The following is a 23564-nucleotide window of genomic DNA, read 5'->3' on the forward strand; positions in this document are numbered from 1 at the left end:
TGATTAAAAAAATTAACGCAGATTAATCGATGACCTTTGACCCGGAGCCATTCTAGTCAGTAACCATTAGACCGTAAAATGGGGAGAAGATAATGTGCTGCCTGGATCATTGATTGGAACATTTATTTAAAAAAAAAAAAAAAACGGCCTGACGGTGTTAAAAAGAAAGTGTTGATTAAAACAACGTCCTCTGCAATGTCTGCAGCACAGAATTGGCATATCACCGGAGTTCGTCAACTCTTAAGTACCACATTACTGCAAAGAAAGTGTTGACATTGCGATTTTGCGATTACATTTTATATGCGATTAATTTAGATTAATTAATCACAGAGTATGTAATTAATTAGATTAAACATTTTAATCGATTGACAGCCCTAATTAACATCCTACTACAGAGAAGCCCAGCACAGCTATAACGCCTGAGATACAGCCGTTAGCCTACTCTCAGAGACTACCGTATGGCTGTTGTCTATTCTGTGTAGAATGACAGGGTGACTACAGGGTGAATCCCCTTTTACCCTGCCAAGGACAGCAACAGTAGGCTACTACAAGGAATAATAGCAGCCAGATATTGATGCTTATTGTAATGTAGTGTCGTGCCACTAGGGCACGCTATATCTTTGGGCAGGTCAGTTCATATGTAGTTATCACCCGGCTATGTAGTTGTTATGCAGTGCTTGAAGTAAAGCAGTTTCATACAGTCATACTCACTGTCGTTATTCTCTCCAGTATCATACACCTATTGCCTAACTTGCGATATAAATTCTGTTTTTAGTTGGCCTTTCCCTTTGTTTTGTCTCTTCAGGCCTTGGACTCCCAACTTGGATGGACATGTAGGCCTAGACTTTTTGGTTAAACCATTAGGTTTTCTCATTTTTTGCATCTGGCTAATTTCTTGATCAAGTCTCCTCTGCTTGTAGCCTTTGGATGCGATTTTTGACTTACAATTTTCTGAAAATTATTAGTCTTTTAGTGGACTAATTAATCTTTTCAAGCCAATCCTTGTCAATCCATGTGTATACAGATCACGTAAACATAGACCTCTGAAGTTCGCCTACAAAAAGGATCCAAAGCTGCCATCTTTGCCCATATAAGGAGATCCGGGAGTTAATTGAAGCTAACTGCCTATGGCAAGTTGCATTGTAAGTTAGCTCTGGGGTAGCAAAGATCAAAGTGTGCCGTCTTCACCTACCGAAGATCACAGTATCCACTAGACGGCAGTGGACAAAACTGTGTAGCGAAAAACGTCTGCATTTCCAATGTCATCATCTCCGCGAGAGTTTAACAGGTGCGATAATTGAAAAACCCCATGTTATTTTCCCATAGAAAAAATCTCAAGATACCGGATCTCCTTATTTGGGCAAAGATGGTGGCTTTTTTGTAGGCGAACTTCAGAGGTCTATTCACATCATGGGTGTTTCTCAAAGTCAAGAGCTCGTCCTTGATAGAATGCTTTCTTTCAAGTCGAGTGCTAGAGAGACAAGGGTACACACCTTCCCAGTACCCTCTCCAGCCGTCAAGATCACGTGCAACGGAACAGCCTAGCGAGTGTGGAAGTGCACGTCAATTGTGCACGGTTCCGGCTGCGCGCTTAATTAGAACCGTGGAAATTGTGCTGTTTTTACAGGAGTTCCGACAACTGCGGCTGCACTTTCCTCTAAATAAACTTTTTGGAGTAGCCTACAGTATTTCCACATTCAACTTGGTCTTCACATATCACAATCCGTAGTTTATAACTATGTTAGTGTCAATGGAAAGTTATACCGGTAATTGGCAACAGCAACGGTAATGTTAAACTTCTACAAAGTTCGTATTGGGCGAAGTTCTGAGATAAATTAATAACAAGTCTATCGCAACTTGTTCATGCACATTGACATATGCATTTATGATGAATATGCACAATAACTTGATATAAATGCCTGAGCAAATATACGATGGCATTAACAAAACACTTGACAAATCATATTTAGCCTACATTAACACGCACTGCTTCTTTGCATCTACTTTACATCTCCCTCTCTCTTTTTTTTTAAACCGCACCGTCAGAAAATTTCTAATTGTTCATACGCAAAGGATTGTGGGTTATTTCTTCACTCCGAGGATCCATCGATGCATCCTCCAAAATTCTCCGAAATTCTCAGAACGAAGGACTCAGTACTTGCTAGAATTTGAAAGCATCCTTGACTTTGGAACAGTGCTTGACGAGATTTGATGACGTAACGTCCTTGAAAAAGTGGCTTGGAAGGAGCAATCCTTGACTTTGAGAAGCACCCTCTATGTACCCTAGCAGCACTAGCAACCATCTTCATTTCCCTAGCAACAACCTAGTAACCCCCATTTTTGAATCACAGGCCACCAGTTCACACCTGATCACATGCCCTGTAATTGCAATCAGCAGAAACCAATTAGCTAATTAGACTCAGACTGAGAAGTTGTACCTTTAAAAGCCCAGCTTGATCTTTCAGGGGATGAACTGAGGAAGAGCTAAAGCTGCTTTTGGAGCTTTGACTGAAGCCAGCATAATGTTCAGGTAGATGTTTACGGTTATGGTTATTATTTCTTCATGGCTTTTGTTCTGTAGCCTGTTCATGAATTTGTCTAAACATGGTATATTTTGCAGGTTTATTTGTGTCTGCCTCTTCTTCTTAAGTGAAGTAAGCAGTTACCAACAAGACTGGGGTGGTGTCAAAGGAGGACGGACGCCAAGTTCCATGTCAAGCGACGCTTGGAAGCCCTCATATCAGATGAGCCAGGAAGGTCCATCCCAAACCCCGGAGAAGCCAGTGTGGCGCTCCTTTCAGCATGCTCAGGAGGAGCAGTCCGTCCGCCAGCCAGCCAATACTCCCCCAGCCCCAGTGAAGCAGGAGTCGGTCCGGGCGCCTGAACCTACACCTAGCCGTACTGGTGCTCCTGTGGGTTCCTCATCAGCAGGAGAACGCTACCTTGTTATATCTCAGCCATCAGGTTTTCAAAGCCGCTATGTGGTCAAGTCATTTAACCGTTATGTACGAGGAGAAAAGATCTTTTCCCAAACCACCTACACCCCACTGGACTATCCTTCAAGTGAGCCTGCTGCTGAACCTGCTCCTGAACCTGTTCCCGAGCCTGCTCCCGTCCCCAGTTTTCCTGGACGTTACATGTATGCCCAGACTGTAGAGGCCTATCCTGCCAAACGCAGGTTTTGATTGCGCGTATGCTTGGCTGTTCGTGACTTAACACATTTCTCCTTACAGAAAAGCATGAATGTGCTGTGTAAGTATGCCCCCCCATGTAGACTCTTGTTAAAACAATAAAAAACTTCTCTAATTCTGCATCTGCTTGGTGTTTTTTTTCTTTTCTTTCTTTTTGGCCAAGTTTGCCCCCCCCCCCAACAAATTAAATTTGTCACATTAAGATAAAATGAGTAAATAACTTGTACGTAAATAATATATAAAACATGCATCTGTTCTAAAATGAGTAACTGTAGCTGAACAAATTGCATCAATAAATTGGCAGCATGTCTAACACCTTCTCATGGTGCCTTCATGCCAGCTATAGACAGTTATTTCCATCTCAGTAAATGCTATCTGGGTACAAAGGGAAAATTATAACATTTGATATGTATAGCAGCAGTGCAATGGGTCATTGTAACCTTATATTGACATTAGTGGATGTTTTTTTTGCGACCCTGTCTAAGATGGCATTTATCTCTTTATGGGCTAAGCATCTTTTGTAGGTGAACTGGGCTGATTAAGTCTGCCACAAAACCTGCACATCTATCTCTCCTGCTTCCTGTCCGTATTTGCTGGGTCCAATCACAAACTGGCTTATCCGCCAGGTGCACCCAGATCGTTGGTCTGATTGGTTGAAGGACTATCCAGGGGTGCCTCTCAACATGCCTCCTCGATCCTTGAGGGGCGTTCCCACTGATCTATAACTAACACTGGATAGACTATCCCATTGTTTCCCCCCATCATTCTTTATGTAGATCAGTGAGGATCGAGGCATCGAGGAGCGAGGAGGACGTATAAACGTTGCATGAGAGGCACCCCAGGTCTACGAAGTCATTTGAACGCCCATAGACCTCTGAAGTTCGCCTACAAAAAGGATCCAAAGCTGCCATCTTTGCCCATATAAGGAGATCCGGGAGTTAATTGAAGCTAACTGCCTATGGCAAGTTGCATGGTAAGTTAGCTCTGGGGTAGCAAAGATCAAAGTGTGCCGTTTTCACCTACCGAAGATCACAGTATCCACTAGACGGCAGTGGACAAAACTGTGTAGTGAAAAACGTCTGCATTTCCAATGTCATCATCCCTGCGAGAGTTTAACAGGTGCGATAATTGAAAATCCCCATGTTATTTTCCCATAGAAAAAATCTCAAGATACCGGATCTCCTTATTTGGGCAAAGATGGTGGCTTTTTTGTAGGCGAACTTCAGAGGTCTATTGATCACGCTTCTTGTGCAGTAGAAATAAAGCGCAGACTCCCCAGATAATGTTCAATCTTAAAGGATTGAGTTTAGTATGGTGATAGCCAGACTAATGAACACGCGCAGTGGGAAAAACATTCACAAGGGCCTGTGCCTCATGTTTGTCACGTCAGACTATACGGGAAGTAGTATAGAGAGTGTACAACTTCATAGCAGCGTTTGTATCTCGCTGCTGCAAGAGGTCAGTTGGGGTTGAACTTGAACGCGCCTAATGTAGTCACGAGGCGGTCCCTGATATTCCCATGTGGCATGAACAGACCATCACTACCACGTTAAGCCTACCTTACACTGACAAGATTTGGGAAAGATTCTTGAAAGATTGTAGTCTTTTTAGTAAAGCTTGAATGGGCATTAGTACAAAGACTACAATCTTTCAAGAATCTTTCCCAAATCTTGTCAGTGTAAGGTAGGCTTTACATGAATTGACCACCTTTTGGTCATTTTTAAATATGGGGGGCTATACCTTACACTGACAGACTTTGACAAGATTTGGGAAAGATCCTTGAAAGATTGTAGTAACTAATGCCCCTCATTCAAGCTTTACTCAAAAATACAGTCTTTCAAGAATCTTTCCCAAATCTTGTCAAAGTCTGTCAATGTAAGGTATATCTTAACTTGGATGACACCAACAGCCCTCAGCTGAAGCCAGTTGAGATTAATTAATAGAATCAATGAACCAATAAAAGCACAATGCTGCAATTTGGCCCTTCAACCCGCAGAACCATCTCGGCTCTGTTGTATTTTCCAGCGCCCCTCCAGTTGGCTGGATTTAAGGTACCCTGGGGAGATGTCCAGGTACATTTTTGAGTTACTTGGTAAAGCCTACCTTACACTGACAAGAAATATTTGGGAAAGATTCTTGAAAGATTGCAATCTTTTCACTAATGTCCCTCATTCAGGCTTTACTCTAAAGACCACAATATTTCAAGAATCTTTGTCAAATCTGGTCAGTGTAAGGTAGGCTTAAGATGTTTATGTATGTGTTTGTGTGTTATTCATGAGAGTACACTGAGTTTCTTTGTTCCTGCAGGCTTTCTCTTTGCATTTTGTTGCTGGCTGCTGTTTACTGCGAGTCTTCTCCATGGGGTGTGTATCTACCGGTATTTGGTATGTAACAGAATTTGCTGAAATATTTTTTAAAAAGTAAAGTAAAACTTGTTTTATCTTCTAGTTCAGCGACATTGGCGTCAATATTTTATTTGGCGTCCTCGTCCGCGTCCACATGCAAGGCCAAAACAGACTCTCCGGCCACGGGGATACATGAGCGCTCCCACGCAGGAAGATCCAGTGAAGGTGCCCTACCTCCCAGCCCAGGCAAGCAGGGAGTGGGCACCAGCCGGAAGTGAGCTGGAGCCAATACCCGTGAACGGTGGAGATGAAGGAGCTGCCTCCCCAGCTGGTGGTAGTGATGGCTCATCAGAGTCCACCAATGAGCGCTACATCATGATCACGACACCGCTTGGTTTTCAGACTCGTTATGTAGCGAAGTCCTTAAACAGTTATAAGCACGGGAAGAAGGTGTTTTCCCAGACAACCTACATCCCATTGGACGTGCCTCCCCCAGTCGTCCCTGATCCTCCTGCAGAGGCTCAACCTGAACAGCTCCCAAATGAAAGGTGTTTTCAAGTTTTTATGTCCTAAATGTATGAATAAAAAGGGGATTGCATTAGCTTTGGAGTGGTATTGGTCTAACTCCCTGTCTTTGCAGGAAGGGCTAGGAGCTGAGATCACTGTGCCATAGAGGTATGTTCGCAGTTTAATGTAAAACTTGAATAACTTGGGTTGCTTGTCCTGGTTCCTGATGGTGTAATTGGTGTCTTGCTTTTTCAGGCTCCTCTGGATCAGGATGCCGTTCCTTTACATTCCACATCTTAACAATGAAATAAATACTACATTTCTACCCTACTTTACTGTTGTGAATATGTATGTCTTCATTTCTATTTTTCTTTTTATGGAGAAGTTTCCTATACTTGGACGACTTCAAATGTGGGCATTGGGAGATGTATTGTGGTAGCTGTGGTCTGCATGTAGTCTTTCTGAGGTGCTAAGGAGTTGTGGGGCAGGTGCTAGCCAAGTTCCGGAATATTAAAGCTTGTTTTAAGGTGTGTGTGTGTGTGTGTGTGTGTGTCCAGTATCTGAACTGGATTACTGGATTTGCGCTAACCATGTAATTCAAGACCTTGTACTTTTGAGCAAGTGATCTAGCTTGAGCCAAGTTGACTTTGTCATAGCAATGTTATTTTCACATTAAGAATTAGGCCTATCAATTTAGACAAAAGGATCTCTGTCAAATTAATGTTGAACAAGTGGTAGATGGGGTCCAAGACCATGCTTGAGAACCTCCAGAATGTTGCAACTCTGAGGGGATGATGGTCTTTATTCTGAACACTTCAAATTGTATTGGTTTAGCTCTTTGCATTGTGTGTTAACGTATCCCAAGTCATCAGCAAATGCACACTAAAGTAGGCTATAAACATGAAGGACATCAGTGTCCATGATTTACATTATTGGCAAAGTCTACCTGAAGCAAATGTAATAACTTGACAAAATCTGTTTGTCAATTCACCATGAACAAGCCTCTGCACTTTTATATTTGGGCACAATTTACAATTCAGACCAGTATGATTATTGTAGGGCTAGTGCATTAATCAAAATGAGTGCACCTAATTGTCTATACCAGGCTGTTGTGCGGGGTTGTACTGAGGACAATATTGTCTTAAGCCTACCTTACACTGACAGACTTTGACAAGATTTGGGAAAGATTCTTGAAAGATTGTAGTCTTTTGAATAAAGCTTGAATGAGGGGCATTAGTTAAAAGACTACAATCTTTCAAGAATCTTTCCCAAATCTTGTCAAAGTCTGTCAGCGTAAGGTAGACTTCAGTAATCGAATGTTGAAAGCAGAGTGCACCACACTCATGTTGGTGCTAGGGTGGCTCTCAAACTCTCTTCTCGATCCTTGATGCTTGGTCCTTTAGGCTCGTTCCCTCTGATCTATAAATAACACTGGATAGACTATCCCACTGTTGCCGCCCCATCATTCTTTATCTAGCTCAGTGAGGATGAGGATCGAGGAAGGAAGGGAGGGTGTATAAAAGACCAAATGAGAGGCACCCTTAGTGTCTACAGTGCTTAATGCACAGACGGTTACACCCGTTGTAAATGCTGACAGCTGCCCTCTGGCAATCAACCCACAATTGGCAGCAGCAGTGTAAATGAAGAGGCAGGCCTGGTGCAAGATGCCAAATACAAAGACAGAGAGGTTGAATGGTTCAGCAGTAGTTGCGTTCGGTGGTCTATGACATGAGGTGACCATTGTTACTCTGTTTCCAATTGTTAAACTCTCTTAAAGCTGTTGATAACATTTTAACATTTTCTTCTCAGGGTTTCACTGATTTGTCTGCTACTGGTGTTTGGAAGATGGAATTTGCTTCTTTATGGTGAACTTGTCATTGAATTTATTTGACATTTACACTTTTGTAGCCCTGAATGTAACAGATTTAATTTATTCATTCTGCAAGTTGAGCTACAGTTTTGTTGTTAGAGTTATAAGTTACAAAACAGCTCTGTTTATTTTTAGGAGCACTTGCAAATCCATACCATCGTAACTATGGAAAGTTTGAGGATGAGTCTACAATTTATGGAAATGGCCCTCAAATGCATAGCCCTGAAAAATTCCAAATCCGGCAATCAAATCTGGCTAGCAACAAACAGGACTCCACAAAAGTATCCAGCAAAGTAAAGCTCAGGATTTCTCCAAGTCATGGACTCTCTGAGCACCATCAAATCCCTGTTAGCCAACCTACAAGCTTAGATGGTCCTTCAATGTTTCGACATCCTTCCAGAAATACTGAAATATCACAAATCGGCCTGGCCTCTTCAATGGAAGAAAGAATTCCCCAGGATTCTAATCAAGGTATGAACAATATTTACCCTGAAGTTTCTCCGCATCCTCGGTTAAGAAGTGCAGCTGGTGGCTTTACCCAAAATGCACCAGGCAGTCTGTATCCCAGCAATCCTTCAGAGACCTTTGTGCATACCGTCCCTTACTTTTCCATTACTAGAGAATATCCTGCACATAAGCAGCTTCAAAATAATCATTTAGCTCAGAAGTCAACACATTTCACAGAGCCCGGAAGGTCATATCCTGTTGATCCCATCAGTAGCCTTGGACATCCATCACAAATTGCAACAAATCATTTGGTTGGACTCAAACATAATACGCAGAGCATGGCCTATGACCCTTCTATGCAGGACTCCAACAGTAACACAATGTATGCTTCTCCTTCAAGTGCTAAGAGAGGTCTTGCTCCCAGATCTTCCAATGCAGGACATTATGAAAGTAATGCTTCAAAGTTGACTCGTGACCAAGATGCCCCTGTCAATAGTAAATGGGCTTTTCAAAGGCTTGTGTCCAGTAACAGTGTGCCTATTCAGAGTGTAGGTTCTTGGTCCTATGGTGGGCAAAGGCCAAACAAGAAGTTTAGTTCAAGTCACAGACCACCTGTTCACCATGGTGGGAGTGACTTTGACATGTCTTACCTTCCTCAGAGGGACCCAGGACCAAACCAAAACCTATTCAGACAACCTGCTAAAATAAGACCTGCTTCCCACAACAACTCTCCCAGTCAAGTTGATGGCTCAAATGACTCTTTGAAGAAATGGGCAACAACTGGTGAAGGCCAAGTCAGTGAGCTTCATTCATTCCCAGAAGATCCAACATCACAGAACTTCCCAGAAGAACCATCTCGAGTTGCCACGTCTCACACTGTTGAAACTACAGATGCGTCAAGTGGTACCACCAGAGGATATGCTGACCGCAAGCGTTTAATCAAACGACCCAAGACCAGGTATCTTGTGAGGGCCTTTAACCATTATGAGGAGGGCAAGGTCTATCAATCACATGGCCGGAAGAACCCAACAGAAACGGCCTTCCCTTCTGATGATACAACATCGCGTCTACAAGTCCACGGCAATGAAAAGCCTAAGAATGGTTACAGGAGGTAATGTGCTGTATATTTAGTGCTTCAACTGCTTCCTTTCTTTTGCTTTCAGACACTTTACTGGATATTGTCCTTCGACTCTCTGATTATAATAATAAAAAAATATGACCTGAACCCTGCTTTTTTGTTGTATTACTGACCACAGTATTTCAAATAGTTGGATTCCTTAGCTCTCTCACTATTCATAAAGTTTCCACAAACTAAATTTAAGTTTTCTTTTTCACAGAATGTCATTGTTACTGTCATTGTTACACTCGAAGTTGTTCGCTCTACTTTGGATGTAAAGGTAGAGAGATACAGCTCTGGAAAAATGTAAGAGACGAATGCATTTTTTTCCCTGATGTCATCCTACAGAGTAACAATTGAATGAGTTGATGGGTCATATTCAAATTTGCAGTGGTCTCTTCATCTCGAATATGACTGTCAACTAATTTGCATGTCACTTAGCAACCATAGGATGACATCAAAGATATGTGCAGTGGTCAAATCTTGTCAAAGTCTGTCAGTTTAAGGTAGGCTTAAGACAATATTGTCCTCAGTACAACCCCACACAACGGCCTGGTATAGGCAATTAGGTGCACTCATTTTGATGAATGATGCTAGCAATACAGATAATCCTACAATAAATCATATTGGTCTGAACTGTAAATTGTGCCCTTGAGTCCAAATTTAATTTTTTCCATATTAGTCCGGCAGCCCAGAGCCTCTTGATCAAACGAAAAGAGTACCAACGTTTGAGCACAGGGGCATCCACGAGATAACCTCTCATATGCAGATATGGATGTCTGCCGGAGCCCCATTGCTGCGTTTGGCCCCTGGGCTGAACTGAGGTTTACTTCAGAGGTCTTTTATGAGCAGGACATGCTCATCTTCCTATCGCACAGAGAGCCCAACCCAAGAGAAATGGGTCCATTTGTAATGAAAATCCGGTTACGTGCAGTACATTCAATGCTTCAACTGCTTCCTTACTTTTGTGACTTAACATCAATTTTTATTTGTTTCCTTGACAGACAAATGTGACCATCAATGTCATGCTTGTAATCTCAACATCCTCTGGCTCTTTACTGGATATTATCCTTTGATTTTGCTAATAACAAAACAAAGCTTACCTGAACTATGCTTACTTATTGCATAACTGATTACTGAGTATTTCAAATGGCTGCATCCCTTAGTAGTCACTATTCATGGAGTTTCCGCAAATTAAATGAAGTTTAAGCTTTTAAAGGCTTTCATTTTTCAGGCATTTTAATATCTTTTCCACAGAATGTCATTATTGACGTCATTGTCAGACTCAAAATTGTGCGCTCTACTTTAAGAGTAAAAGTAGTGAGTATCTCCCTCAATTTCTAATATAGAATCTCTAGTAAGGAAGTTAGTTGCACAACCCCCTTTACCCCACTTTTTGGTTCCATTACCCATTACTGGTGCTGGTATTTTACAAATTGCACTAATATCCTGGTTAACTAAATTTCTTGATTTATTTTTTAACTGACATTTGGAGCACTGGGCGTTTTCACCAAAACTACTAGAAATGCACATATTTATTGTGACATACTTATTGCCATTAAAATATTAAATAAGACACTCAAGACATCACTCATGACCCGAGAGGCGGAAAAAAAATGTAGTGTGAAAGTGTTGCTTTGACTAATGTATGAGTTGCTATGCACATTCTATGACTGAAATTGTGAATTGTTCACCTGGTAATGAATTGAACACCTGGTAATGACAGTACAATGGAATGCAGTCCACAATGCATTTTGAAAGTTGTCAGGTACGTTCACTAAAACTGCCTCCCTCACTTATGCACTTTTGTAAGTGAAAAAGTTGCCGGTTTGGAGAAGGGGGGGTGGGTTGGGGGGGAGTGTTACGAAATGTGCGAGTCCACCAAAAGGGGGAGGGGACCTTGAGCATCCAGCATTTACTATCTGTAATCCACTACCGTTACTGTTCTGGCCCCCAAAGCTTCAGACATCATGTGTCTGTTTGTCAATTTTGGATTTTAAGTGCTCCTTGTATGCCAAGATGTCTCTGTTCCATTTGGTGATCGTCTGCTTCTCACACACCCAGATCTCATTAGCCACCTAGAACACAAGGGTTGGGAATCAAGTCAAGTCATTTTATTTATAAAGCACAAAATGTACACCCAAAGTGCTGCAAATCAGTTACCCAAATCAGCAAACCTCCTCAGCGGGTTCCAGTTAGCGACACAGCTTCACATTATAGTCACAAATATCTTATATGAATCCAGACTAGAACTTAAAGCAATACTAAAGCACTTTTCCTCCGTCACACGCACGCTATTTGTTTATCCCACAAATAACGATGTCCACAGACAAGGTAAAGTATGTTGCATGATTTTATGAAAGTATGATGTATTGCGACATCGAAACAAGTACAATTTGTATCTTTTTATGTCTCATTTCATTGAACTACAGATACGCTACCCGATCTGGTAAAGGTACATAGTGCGGTTATAGCCCCATAGAGGGCCGCAAAGTGAAAGCAGAAGTGCCGTTCACCCAGTTACGAATTGATGAACCGCTGAAATGATTTTGGAAACATTATGTTGAGGTATAAAAACTCTTTAGTGTTGCTTTAAACTGACAAAGAGAACAGCACTCATTCACAATTGAGATTTCATGTCGTTCAAAATAGCCTGTTTTAGTCTTTAACCAGGCAACAGACATCTGACCAAGGCAGCCGTACCTGCTGAATGAGTCGGAAGTCATGGCTGACGAGCATCATGCCGCCCTCAAATTCGTTGATGGCTTCCGCCAGTGCATCGATGGTCTCAATGTCCAGATGATTAGTGGGCTCGTCCAGGAACAGCATATGGGGGTTCTGCCAAGCCAGCCAGGCGAAGCACACACGGCATTTTTGCCCGTCCGACAAGTTCCTGATGGGGCTCACCTGAAGAGCATATGGAAGAGATGAAGCTCGGAAATTAAAAACATAAAACGCAGAGTTCCTATATAGACAACATGGATGCAGGTCTATTGTTTATTGTTTATTGTATACAATCCCTATTAGATGTGACATTAGTCCCAGCTATTCCTTCCATTAAAATATCCCCATATCATCACATACCCTTCAGTTAGCCTATTAGCGGGTTTGATTTGCAGTGAGCTCAATGAACATTTTTTAGATTAAGACATTAGGGCATTTCGATCTATTTCCAAAAGATGATTTATTATTCCTCTTTTTAGTCAACTTTAGCATGGGTTCACAAACTTCCAAGCAGCACTGTAGGTTAAAAGTTAATTACGTTAACAAACGATTAACAAACGATTAACAAACAATCATACAGATGAATGGTTCCGCCTGCTCACCTGCTGTTTTCCCGTCAGGCCGTAACGACCAATGATCTTCCTCATCTCTTCCTTCTCTTTGATCTCGGGGTAGCACTTCATCATGTACTCCAGCGGAGACAGGTCCAGCTCCAGCTGCTCCGTCAGGTGCTGAGGGGGAACACGAGGGCAGGGCGCTCACTCAGCATTTGGGAGGTTTTTCTTTTTTTTCTTTTTATTTAAATTATATTTTTTTCAATACCAGGGGGACTATGATATCTCATTTCCACCAGGGCCGTGCCGGTGCTGGTGCCGGTGCTGACGTTGAGCTGTTTCTGGTAAAGCACCGGCACCAGCACCTGTCGTTGTGCGGTCGAAACACGCAGAACCAGTTTGAGTTTGGGCACCGGCACCGCTGCGGTGGAAACGAAACGAGGTATGAGATCCAGAAAAAGCCTTACCTGGTGATATCTGCCGATCTTAACGTGCGAGTGCTTCCTGATCATACCGTCTGTGGGGAGCAACTAGGAAGAAAGAAAAACACACAAATGAGAAACGAAAGCCAAAAAAAAGGAAAAAGAGAGCGCTGGAATAAAATAATACCAAAAAGAGGACTAGATTGGAGTCATCTATTGACATTAACCAGACCTACCTCTCCCATCAGTAGTTTGAGCAGAGTGGATTTGCCCGCACCATTTGGCCCCACCAGAGCCACTCTGGTATCCAGATCAATACCAAACTCCAGGCTTTTGTATATACACGGCTGAGAGAGCAATGGAAAAATAATCAATATTAATAACTAATCACCAAAAACATTTCCGAGCAGTAAATAATACCGCTGAATACGTTTCTGAATTCAATTCAATTCAATTAAAAAAACGTTATTTATCCCTGAGGGGCAATTTCTCCATGCAGGCATAGTGAAGGACCTGTGGATGAGGTAAGTGAACTCACTGTGTCATCTGAGTATCTGAAGCTGACATTCTGGACCATGATGACCGGAGGCGGGATCTTCCCACAGGGAGGAAAGTAAAAGGACAGCGTCTGTGGGGTGGGAGGGGGGGACACAACACTGAGCAATCTTGCACCTGCTATCTGTTATCCATTACGGTTATTGCTCTGGGGTCATTTCTCCAGTCGTTTTAGTGAGCAACGACAGTTTTGAACTGCTAGCGCCATCTAGAGACAATATGAAGTATTCTTCTGAGAATCTAGTCACAAAGTTCTCGCAAGCTTTAAGATATATATCAATACGGTAAGAGGCTAAGAGGATGTGTACTGAGCCCATGTGTGTCGCCATCTAAATGGCAAATATAACTTCATCATAAAGCCACTTTTAGGAAAGGAGGGTAAAGTCAGTCATGTGTCTCTACTTTAACGAAATGGCTTGCTATCAATTAATTGTGGTTTGGACTTCAGCGTCATATTCTGACATTACACTCAAAACTAAAATCAATCATGGTTAACTAAGCTCTAAGTTTCAGTGGTGTACGAGGAGGAGGAATGTACACACATTTGAGTTGTAGAATCACAAACATGGTTGAAAGTGGACCGCGCCTCACCTTGTCACTGACAACTCGCTCCGTCAGGCCAGAGGCGACCATCTTCTGCAGGGTCTTCTCCTTGCTCTGGGCCTGCCTGGCCAGCTTGGCAGAGCCGTGACCAAACCGTGCTATGTAGTTCTACTCAGGAGGACACACAGATAAGGGAGAATGCTCTTCAGATGAGAGGATGATGAAGGGTATGTGTAACAACAATACATTAGTATAAGTATGTATGTATAGCATATATCTTTTTTAGTTAGTTAATTAGTGAATACACACAGCACACAGTGAACGCACAGTGAGGTGAATCACACACTAACCTAGAGCAGTGAGCTGCCTGCCCAACCAGCGGCGCTAGGGGAGCAGTGAGGGGTTAGGTGCCTTGCTCAAGGGCACTTCAGCCGTGACTGGTCGGGGATCGAACCGGCAACCCTCCGGTTACAAGCCCGAAAGCCCTAACCAGTAGGCCACGGCTGCACGGCTACATTAGTTTAAATGACTAAGCACAACATATATATTCACACACACACACACTCTCAGGAAATCAAGTGTGTGACGGGCGTGCTTCTCAGTGTCAATGAAATTTGGATGGCCTTGGCCACAAGGCTGTGCAAGTTGGCCAAGTGATCTACTTGGCATACAGCATGCCGTGGGAATGCCCGCCGATGAGCCAGGGGCCAAGGGCTAGTCTTAATCTGTGCCTGGGAACCAGGCCAGGGTGCCAAGCCGACGGGACACGTGTGAAAGAGAAAGGGAAAGGGAGGCTTCTCAGCGGGCCTCACCTTCATATGTGAGATCTGGTCCTGCTCCCAGTTGAAGCGCTTCATCTGATTCTCCTCCAGCTCCTCCCTAGTCTTCACATACTGGTCGTAATTGCCCTGCAATCGGTTAAACAAAGGCCTGCGTGAGATACCAGCTGACCGTGCACAAGGCGCAGAACTCAGTAACAGGCACTTCCCTTTTTTTTCCATATGAATTGCTACCCAAGATCTCCTCTGCTTTGTAGCTTGAATGATATTTCCTCATTTTTTCATAATTATTTTTACATAAAATCGTATGTCATATGAATAAATGTAAATGTTAACAAAGTCCCCCAAGCTTGAAGCAGTGTAGGTTTGTCTCCATATTCCTATGTATGAAAGGAATATGGAGTTAGCCATCATTTAAGTGACAGACGTTGCCATTATAATCGCTGATGGCATTCTAACTCAGTTAATCTTAGGCCTGTATCTTGCAGTCTGGCGCTTCAAAGACACCAGCAAGGGGACATAATTAGAAACAGCCATAAAGACATCAGATCCTGCCTTCTATGGCCGTGATTAGTGTCCAGTTGGCTTCAGGCCCTAACATCCACTCCTGGTGTGTGTCCAGGGGATCTGACGGGAGGGTGCTACCTCAGCTCACATTAACCCAGCAAGCTTGTGACGTCTTTCAGGACCAGGCTCATAAAATGTAGAGCACCAAAAATGCACACGAGAAACACAGCACTCTTAACTCTCTGTTCTAGAAAGGACTAGACTCCTAGGTACTTGTCTTAGGTCTTAGATGCCTGCCCATACAGTGAGTGTTAAAATGAATGATGAGTGTTTTTCTTTTTCCACATGCATGTCTATGAATGGGAATTTGGTTCCTTACAAACTTAAATATCGGTACAAATAAGGTAAACTATGCCTCAAATTCTTTTTCTATTTTACTTTATGGAGTGGGTCACAGTAGCACCCTTTTTTTTAACTAGGGTGCTAATGTGACCCACATTCATGAACACTGGCTGCTCTTTAACAGGGTTAACCTTATGAGCCCTTATCATTATTAATATTATCATTATTATTATTATTATTATTATTATATATACCGTGTAATACTTGAGTTTCCTTTGATGCAGGTTGATGATGTTGGTGCAGACACCGTTCAGGAAGTCTTGCGAGTGTGATATGAGGACCAGGATTCGCTTGAACCTGATAGTTGAAGAAGATGACTTAACACACACCTGACAAACTAAAATAGAAGTATTTTTAAAACGATCTGTTTAAAAAAGGAAATAGTTCCTGATTCTATTTTTGACTACCAACCAAATAAATTGGACAACTGCCTTTCAAGACCAGCAAAGAGTTATATGATCATGGAATAAATGACTCACGTACTCCAAGCAAGGAAAGGCAAGTACTCACGACTTGAGCTCCTCCTCAAGCCACACACAGGCGTCCAAGTCTAAGTGATTCGTGGGCTCATCCAGCAGCAACATGAAGGGCTTGATGAACAGAGCTCTGATAGAGACACACACACACACACACACACACACACACGTTCCAGCTATTGTTACACAGAAAATGAAGGTAGTCCTATTTAGCCTATAGCCATGCACAATGTGGGACACGTGGTTGTCAGATCTTAGTCAGTTCTTATCTGTAAGAATTCTAACTAAGAAAACTATGATCACGGTTCCTATTTCCAGCTCAAATGTAATTTCTGGCTTCAACTTAGGCAAAAAAACAAACAAACAAAAAAAGAAATCTGAGGAAATAAGTAAACATATCTTCTAGACTATATGCATCAATGAAGCCACTTGACAAGGACTGCACTTAATCTCTTTGTATCTGTTATAATGACAAATAAAGATATTCTATTCTATCTATACATCTTGGGCAATATCATAAATCTGGCCCTCTCACTCACCTGGCCAGTGCCACGCGCATCCTCCAGCCTCCGCTGAAGTCCTTGAGCTTCTTGCGCTGCATGGTGGGGGTGAAGCCCAGGCCGTGCAGGATGCGGGCAGCGCGCACCGCCGCCTTGTCTGCGTCCAGCTCCTCCAGACGCTCGTAAAGCTCCATCAGCTTCTCACACTCCGCTGCAGCACACACACACACAAGCAGAGGGCATACACACATAATCTATATGTGTACACACATCGCACGGAGGGTTAACCTTATGAGCCCTCAGACATTTTCACACAAGGTGTCATTTTATTACTCTTTATCTTTTAAACTCTTATCTTGGTCATTGTCATGGCAATCTTTACATGCTTTACAGGCTACCCATATCTGGCCATAACTGGGAAAGTATTATGTGATGATGTTTGCTTAATGATGTCAGCGTATATCAGGAAAATATCACTTGCGTCTTATGAGTATTATGTGATGATATTTGCATAGGTCTTAATAACGTCAGCCTATATCAGGAAAATATCACTCGCGTCTTAAGAGTATATTTCTACTGGCATGCTTCCTAGTGACATTAATGCAAAGTATCATATCTGTACAGGTGGGATTGTCTGGAATCTGGCAATATAAAGATCATGATGGCGGGACACTCTAATAACATTGGGAAGCTTGGGCTCTTTCACAATACATGTGTGTGAACTCAGCAAGCAATTCAACAGAGAAGGGGGGGGGGGGGATTTCGATGCAATTTGCGTTTGCTGGCCTCTAAGGGCTAACCCACAACCTCCTATACATACATAATCTATATGTGCACACACATCCCGAAGAATGCACTTGGTGCTTTATGAATAAAGGAAACAGATGCTTTACTACGCTAAATTGAGCTTTACTGCTAAGCTTTAAATGATAATGGAGCACAGAGCAGTTTTGTGAGCTTATCTTACACAGAGCTCCCTAGTCTTCACACTGGAGCTAGTTCTTCAGAAATGTGTGTGTGTGTGTCAGAGATGGGAGTAAGTCACACATATGCAAGTCTCAAGCAAGTCTCAAGTCTTAACCTTCAAGTCTCAAGCAAGTCCCAAGTCGTTTTTGTGAGGGTCGAGTCAAGTCAAGTCAAGTCATAGCTTAGGTCGAGTCAAGTCAAGTCAAGTCATAGCTTAGGTCAAGCAAGTCACAAGTCAAGTCATATAATAAGCTGGAAGACAACCGTCTTACAGTAAAACTTGAAGAGACGGCAGCCTACGTTTTATGTAGCCCTCCTTTGCACAAAAGGGCTAACAAATAGAAGAAGGGGATATAAGGCTAAAGAATAATTATAAATGCTCACTAGGACCAGCAGGATCAGAATTACTAGGAACGACTACAGGGCCTGGTGTACCAAACAATAATTACCAGACAGAGTACTCAACACGGTAGTTTATCATGGGAACAGCAGCAAACCACTTCCTTTTATTTACAACCATTTTTGAACTTGAACAAATACAACTTCTATGTCCACTACTCCTTCAAAAAGGCCTCATTCTCTCATACTGTATGTTGTGTGTGTGTGTGTGTGTGTGTGGGAGAGAGAGAGAGAGAGAGAGAGAGAGAGAGAGAGAGAGAGAGAGAGAATGTGTGTTTAGCTCATGTTTTCATTGCATAATATTCCATTAATAAATACCATACGGAAATGAAATGGAGACACTTCTATGTTAGGCTATATACTACGATTTACTCTTGAAAGTGGCCCATTTCTCATTTATGTCATACATCTCTCATATACTTTTACATACATTTACAGTAATAGGGTTTGTGCATGTTGTTTGGCTGTTATAGGCTACTTTATATAATGATTTAATAAAAATAAAAGCAGCTAGCGCTAACAAACTAACAGCTACATTGCTGTGGTAGACCGCGGATGGGCAACTTTCATGACTAAGAGGGCCACAATTTTTTTATCATCACCATCAGAGGGCCAAATGTGGCTGCGCACTTTCGCACATCTGACATGAGAGAAGCTACAAAATAATTCTGAATAAGAATAAAATTTATATATTTCATTTTTTTCATGCTCAAATGCATTTTTAATAGGCCTATGCATTCCCTAACGACAAATACAAGGATTTTACAGCCATGAGTGATATTAATTTCAGTGCAAAGGGCTCACATAAATCACCATTCATAGCACAAGACTGAAAACCAGTTAGTGCAACATAGCCTCATATTCAATGCATTTATGCTCCCACTCCATTTTTAAGAATGTATCACATTTCCTAACGTCCATGGTGAGAGTACAGATGTGATGTAACATCCATCACATCTGTAGCCTAGCCTACTCTCATCCAACACAAAGAAGTAGCCTACTTGCAGTCATGCATGATTTGTCTCAGCTTCCCCTCGACATTATCGAGAATGTCAACAATTATGTGCGTCGGGACAAAGACCGTTTCGAAGTTTTTCTCTCCACCAAGGAGGTTATGTTTTTATCGGAGTTTGTTGGTTTGTCTGTATATGTTTGTTTGTTCGCAAGATAACTAAAAAAGTTATGGATGGATGCAAGAGGAGGTGATGTGTTCGCTTGGAGGAGGTTTGCGCACTCTGAGTGATTTTCTAGTAGACTTTCGACTAGCAACTAGCGCTATCTGCCAAGTGAATCAATCTGGCAATTTCAGATAGGCTACCTTATTTCAGTCAAATTGTCTGTTATTTGATAGGCGGGATCAATGTGAAACTAAGTCAACATGTGGTGCAAACAGTAAGCTCTTGTCACGTTTTACTGATGGAGATGGGATGTTAGCTCTGCCAGCTAACGTTAGATTAAAAATAATGTGAAATTAGCTATTGACATTTCTTACTTTTCTTTGTGTAGTCGGAAATGGCGGATAACATTTGACGTGGTGCTGGATGTGTCGGATATTTTTGCGCTGCACACCTTGCACTCGGCGAATCGTTTCTTTTGTTGAGTTGAATAGTCTTTAAATCCAAATGTTATGATTTTGGGAACACTGGCTGCTGCAATAGCAGCAGAACTGGTAACAGCTTCCACCTTCTAAACCCCGACAGCTCTACTGTAGATGGCGGTCGCGTCACCTAGCACCTAGTAGAGAGGTTGCCAGGTTCGCCCACATGCAACAGGAAAAATCGTTTTTATTATTATTATTCACCAATTAACCAAGACAGCAATGACTTGTCGAGTCATTGCATGCAAGTCTAAGTCAAGTCTCAAGTCATGAGTAGCAAGTCCAAGTCAAATCAAGTCTTTTCTCACTGTTGATCAAGCAAGTCACAAGTCCTCAATCTGGCGACTTAAGTCTGACTCGAGTCAAGTCACTAGACTCGAGTCCCCCATCTCTGGTGTGTGTGTGTGTGTGTGTTTGTGTGTGTGTGAGAGAGAGAGAGAGAGAGAGAGAGAGAGAGAGAGAGAGAGATACAGTTGGTAAGTTAAAGTGTGCCGGAGTCCCACTCACCGTCTTCGTGCGCTAGTCGTTCAGCCTCCTTCTCCAGCTTGAGCCTCTCCTCGTCCACCTCCATCACACACTGCAGCGCTGTCTTCTCGCTGGGCTCCATCTCACGCGTCAGGTGGTAGATGTCAATGTGCTCGGGGATGGGGACCTCACGATGACCAATAGCTGACAACAGCATGGACTTGCCTGTTGGTAGGAAGCCAGAGTGGATTCATCAATAGATCCTGAATGGAGATGACAAATTAAGCAATCATGGTATATGATTTAAACTTTTTTTTTTTCAATTGTTCACTGTTTAATTAATTATTGTATTGTTTTTATTTGTATGTCGCTTTGGACAAAGGTGTCTACCAAATAGCTATAACCATGTGATGGAAAAGCACCAAAAGAGTGAAATACATCATGCACAAATTCTGATGGACTTCTACTATTACAGCTGAAAAGATAAAAGATAAAGGTCAAAGGTCAATGGATTATACAGTTCAAATGCAGATATATCTCATTTGCTGAACACAAGCATGAATTGATCAGAAGACCAGCAGCTTCAGGGCTAGACCATTGATAACTGTGTAATAACAACTATGTCCATCCATTTCCCATCATAATAACCACATCAACCTCTATGCCACATGCTCCCTGTTTACACTTGGTTTTAAAATGCTTCTTGGGTGGCTGGATCAAAAGTAGACAATGCTATCGCTACATACAAGTGAAGATGCTGTACAGTACGCCTCCCAGACAGGTGTGTGTTTACCTGTGCCGTTGAGGCCGATGAGTCCGTAGCGGCGGCCGGAGTTGAGCTCCAGGCTGGTGTCGCTCAGGAGCTCCTGCCCGTGGAAGGTGAGCGAGAGGCTGCTGATGTGCACGTCCGTGCTGTTGGGGTGAGACGCCAGCACCCCGGTCACGGCACGCGCCTCCATCTTCTGCAGCTCAAACTCGTCCAGCTCCTTTGTGAGTGACGCCACGTCTGCAGGAAGAAAAGAAAGAAACAGAGATTGAAACTAAGGGCTGAGTGTCAGACGAGCAGCTACAGGAGACTAAATCAGGGGGTCTCAATGTTTTTGGTTTCAAAGACAACATTTCCCGAGGACCCCCTCATAACCGTAACAATTAACGATCTGTATTCTCTGAAGTTGTGGCCGGGTCCACTATTCCATGTTTTATTTGCAGTAGTGTAACTTGGTCTTCTGTCGGTTTTGGATTTTGTATCATTTGACAACATGGACTGACTCTGTTAATGTGAGTAGGACCCTACTCCCTGGGACCCTGGCTATGAGTTACAGACCCCAAGGGATCCCCGGACCTCACTTTGAGGACCACTGGACTAAATTATGGGCTGGAAGACACTGTTTGTAAAGGTGAAGTGTGCAGTTGTGGAAAAACAAAGTGTTTGTTTTGATATACATTTGCAGGTCATCATACCAGCAAAAAACTGTATCACAGAGTAATAATACTAATTTAAAAAACCCTATTCAACTGACTAAAACAATCTATGTTTCTCAGCGTTTATGCTACAGCTGTTTTCTTCAGCTGGCATTGTACCCACCTCCATCGACAGTTCCATTTTGCTGGTTCTGTTGATCTCCCACGCCGTCCACCTCCTCTGTCTTTTTGACACGTTGGCGAGACTTGGCTGCCTCCTTCTTCTTCGCAGCCTTCTTTTTGGCCAGGTCAGAGGGCATGGCTGCGGCTAAGGACAGCAACCTGAGACAAAATATTGCCCTGTCGGTGACCCCAGAAGTATTGGCTGCTGGATGCATTATGCCTAATGTATCCTCACATATTTACCCCCACGTTATGATGTGCATAATTCGTATCAGTCATAGTAATCCATGTGCTCGATTGTGATCATGACTAAAATGATCCCCAACTTTGTTTCAACGTTTCATAAAACATTCTAGTTAAACATGTGTCAGGGAAAACCGCAGTTCCGAACAAACATGGGATGGACCAATATGCGATTCTGTCAGCTAAAACAAAACCGGCAATGTTATGTAACGCACTGGGTGCAAGGGAGATTATTCGGGAAAATAACACGGCGCAGGGCAGCACTGCGCACTTAGCACGGTGCTTTCGGACTGCGTGCCAAGTCCTGCGACAACTAGGCCTCTATCTGGAAAACGCAAGTTACCAAAGGCATAGCGGATAGTTAGCAAGCTAACGTTAAATATCATCCGGGCAAACACTGACAGCCTTACAGAAATTGTATTTTACTTTGAATATGATTTGACTTTCTATTCTAAAAACGCAACTTGGTGGCTAGTCTCCTGGTTGACATGATTACCTGGTCTAACCAAACACCGGTCATTTGCTAACATAGCTATTTGCTAGTACGTCAACGTCAGGGCCCAGTTTAGAAAGTACTCAACAACCTGTAGTAACCTCAGCATTAGCTGACAGGCATAGCCTGCAATGTGTCAATTCTCAATCGCCACGAGTAACGCATTTTCCGTTCTGTATGACTGTTGTCATACTAATAAGTAATATCACTGCCAAGTCATTGAAATATTAATCAGCTGGTAGCTAGGAATATTACTCCCATTCGCGAACTTTCAGTGGTCTATCGGGTGGCTAAAATTAATTCGAATGAACAGACTGACATCCACGTTGTGTCCAAGAATGTTAACCAGCTACGTTTTCTTGTCCTCATGCACAGGCTATCATAACATACATATCCGACAATGTCAGTTTTCCCATGGTCAACATTTGTGGACGATAAATGATGTTAGTATCAATGCTAATGAAATTAATTTGTCATCTTATATACACATGGTTTAAGACATGTCTTACCTTGGTCACCGCGATCTGGGACACTCTGTACCAAGTGTGGCACAAACGCGCGTTTCTCTTCTCCAAACACCGTGCAGATGATGAGGCGTCATACCATATTTGGTTAAGGGCGGTGAGATTCAGTCTCCGCCCCTTTGGGAGGGCCTAGAAATAGGTCTTGCACCCGTTGCTTCCCAAAATACTGTAATTTAGGCCTAGTTAATCTAATTTCAGACATTTTATAAATATATAAACAAGCAACACAGAATAATTTAGCACATTTGAGAAGAGTTCAATTTAAGGAGGGTCATGCAATTATGCGTCATAATATTCAAAAACTTTTTCATACAAAGATACTTCGAGCGTTTACTTGAGTTTTTATCTAATGAA

General features: G+C 42.5%; 2 protein-coding genes and 2 long non-coding RNA genes across 4 annotated transcripts; 3 read left to right on the top strand and 1 right to left on the bottom strand.

Annotated features, from left to right (window-relative positions):
* The first annotated feature begins 2029 nt into the window (after positions 1-2029).
* On the top strand, positions 2030-3304 carry LOC134065677 (uncharacterized). The gene is made up of 2 exons (XR_009936320.1): positions 2030-2530; positions 2621-3304. It is a non-coding gene; the product is annotated as an uncharacterized LOC134065677 (long non-coding RNA).
* A 1859-nt stretch (positions 3305-5163) lies between these two features.
* Positions 5164-6373, top strand: LOC134065678 (uncharacterized). The gene is made up of 5 exons (XR_009936321.1): positions 5164-5263; positions 5499-5554; positions 5640-6084; positions 6177-6211; positions 6299-6373. It is a non-coding gene; the product is annotated as an uncharacterized LOC134065678 (long non-coding RNA).
* Positions 6374-7706: 1333 nt separating this feature from the next.
* Positions 7707-9585, top strand: LOC134065679 (uncharacterized). Its single transcript, XM_062520665.1, has 3 exons — positions 7707-7776; positions 7853-7908; positions 8049-9585. The coding sequence occupies exons 1-3, from the start codon at positions 7772-7774 to the stop codon at positions 9473-9475; spliced, it is 1488 nt and encodes a 495-aa protein (XP_062376649.1). The 5' UTR covers positions 7707-7771; the 3' UTR covers positions 9476-9585.
* Positions 9586-10440: 855 nt separating this feature from the next.
* abcf2b (ATP-binding cassette, sub-family F (GCN20), member 2b) lies at positions 10441-23298 on the bottom strand. Its single transcript, XM_062520666.1, has 15 exons — positions 23196-23298; positions 21952-22109; positions 21160-21372; positions 20409-20591; positions 16979-17150; positions 16474-16569; positions 16158-16260; positions 15088-15183; positions 14324-14443; positions 13716-13805; positions 13414-13524; positions 13223-13285; positions 12804-12932; positions 12181-12384; positions 10441-11555 (listed from the first exon to the last, which is right to left on the bottom strand). The coding sequence occupies exons 2-15, from the start codon at positions 22085-22087 to the stop codon at positions 11439-11441; spliced, it is 1833 nt and encodes a 610-aa protein (XP_062376650.1). The 5' UTR covers positions 22088-22109; positions 23196-23298; the 3' UTR covers positions 10441-11438.
* Positions 23299-23564: the final 266 nt, after the last annotated feature.

This window comes from Sardina pilchardus, chromosome 19, assembly GCF_963854185.1.
Source record: "Sardina pilchardus chromosome 19, fSarPil1.1, whole genome shotgun sequence".
Taxonomy (NCBI): Eukaryota; Metazoa; Chordata; class Actinopteri; order Clupeiformes; family Clupeidae; genus Sardina; species Sardina pilchardus.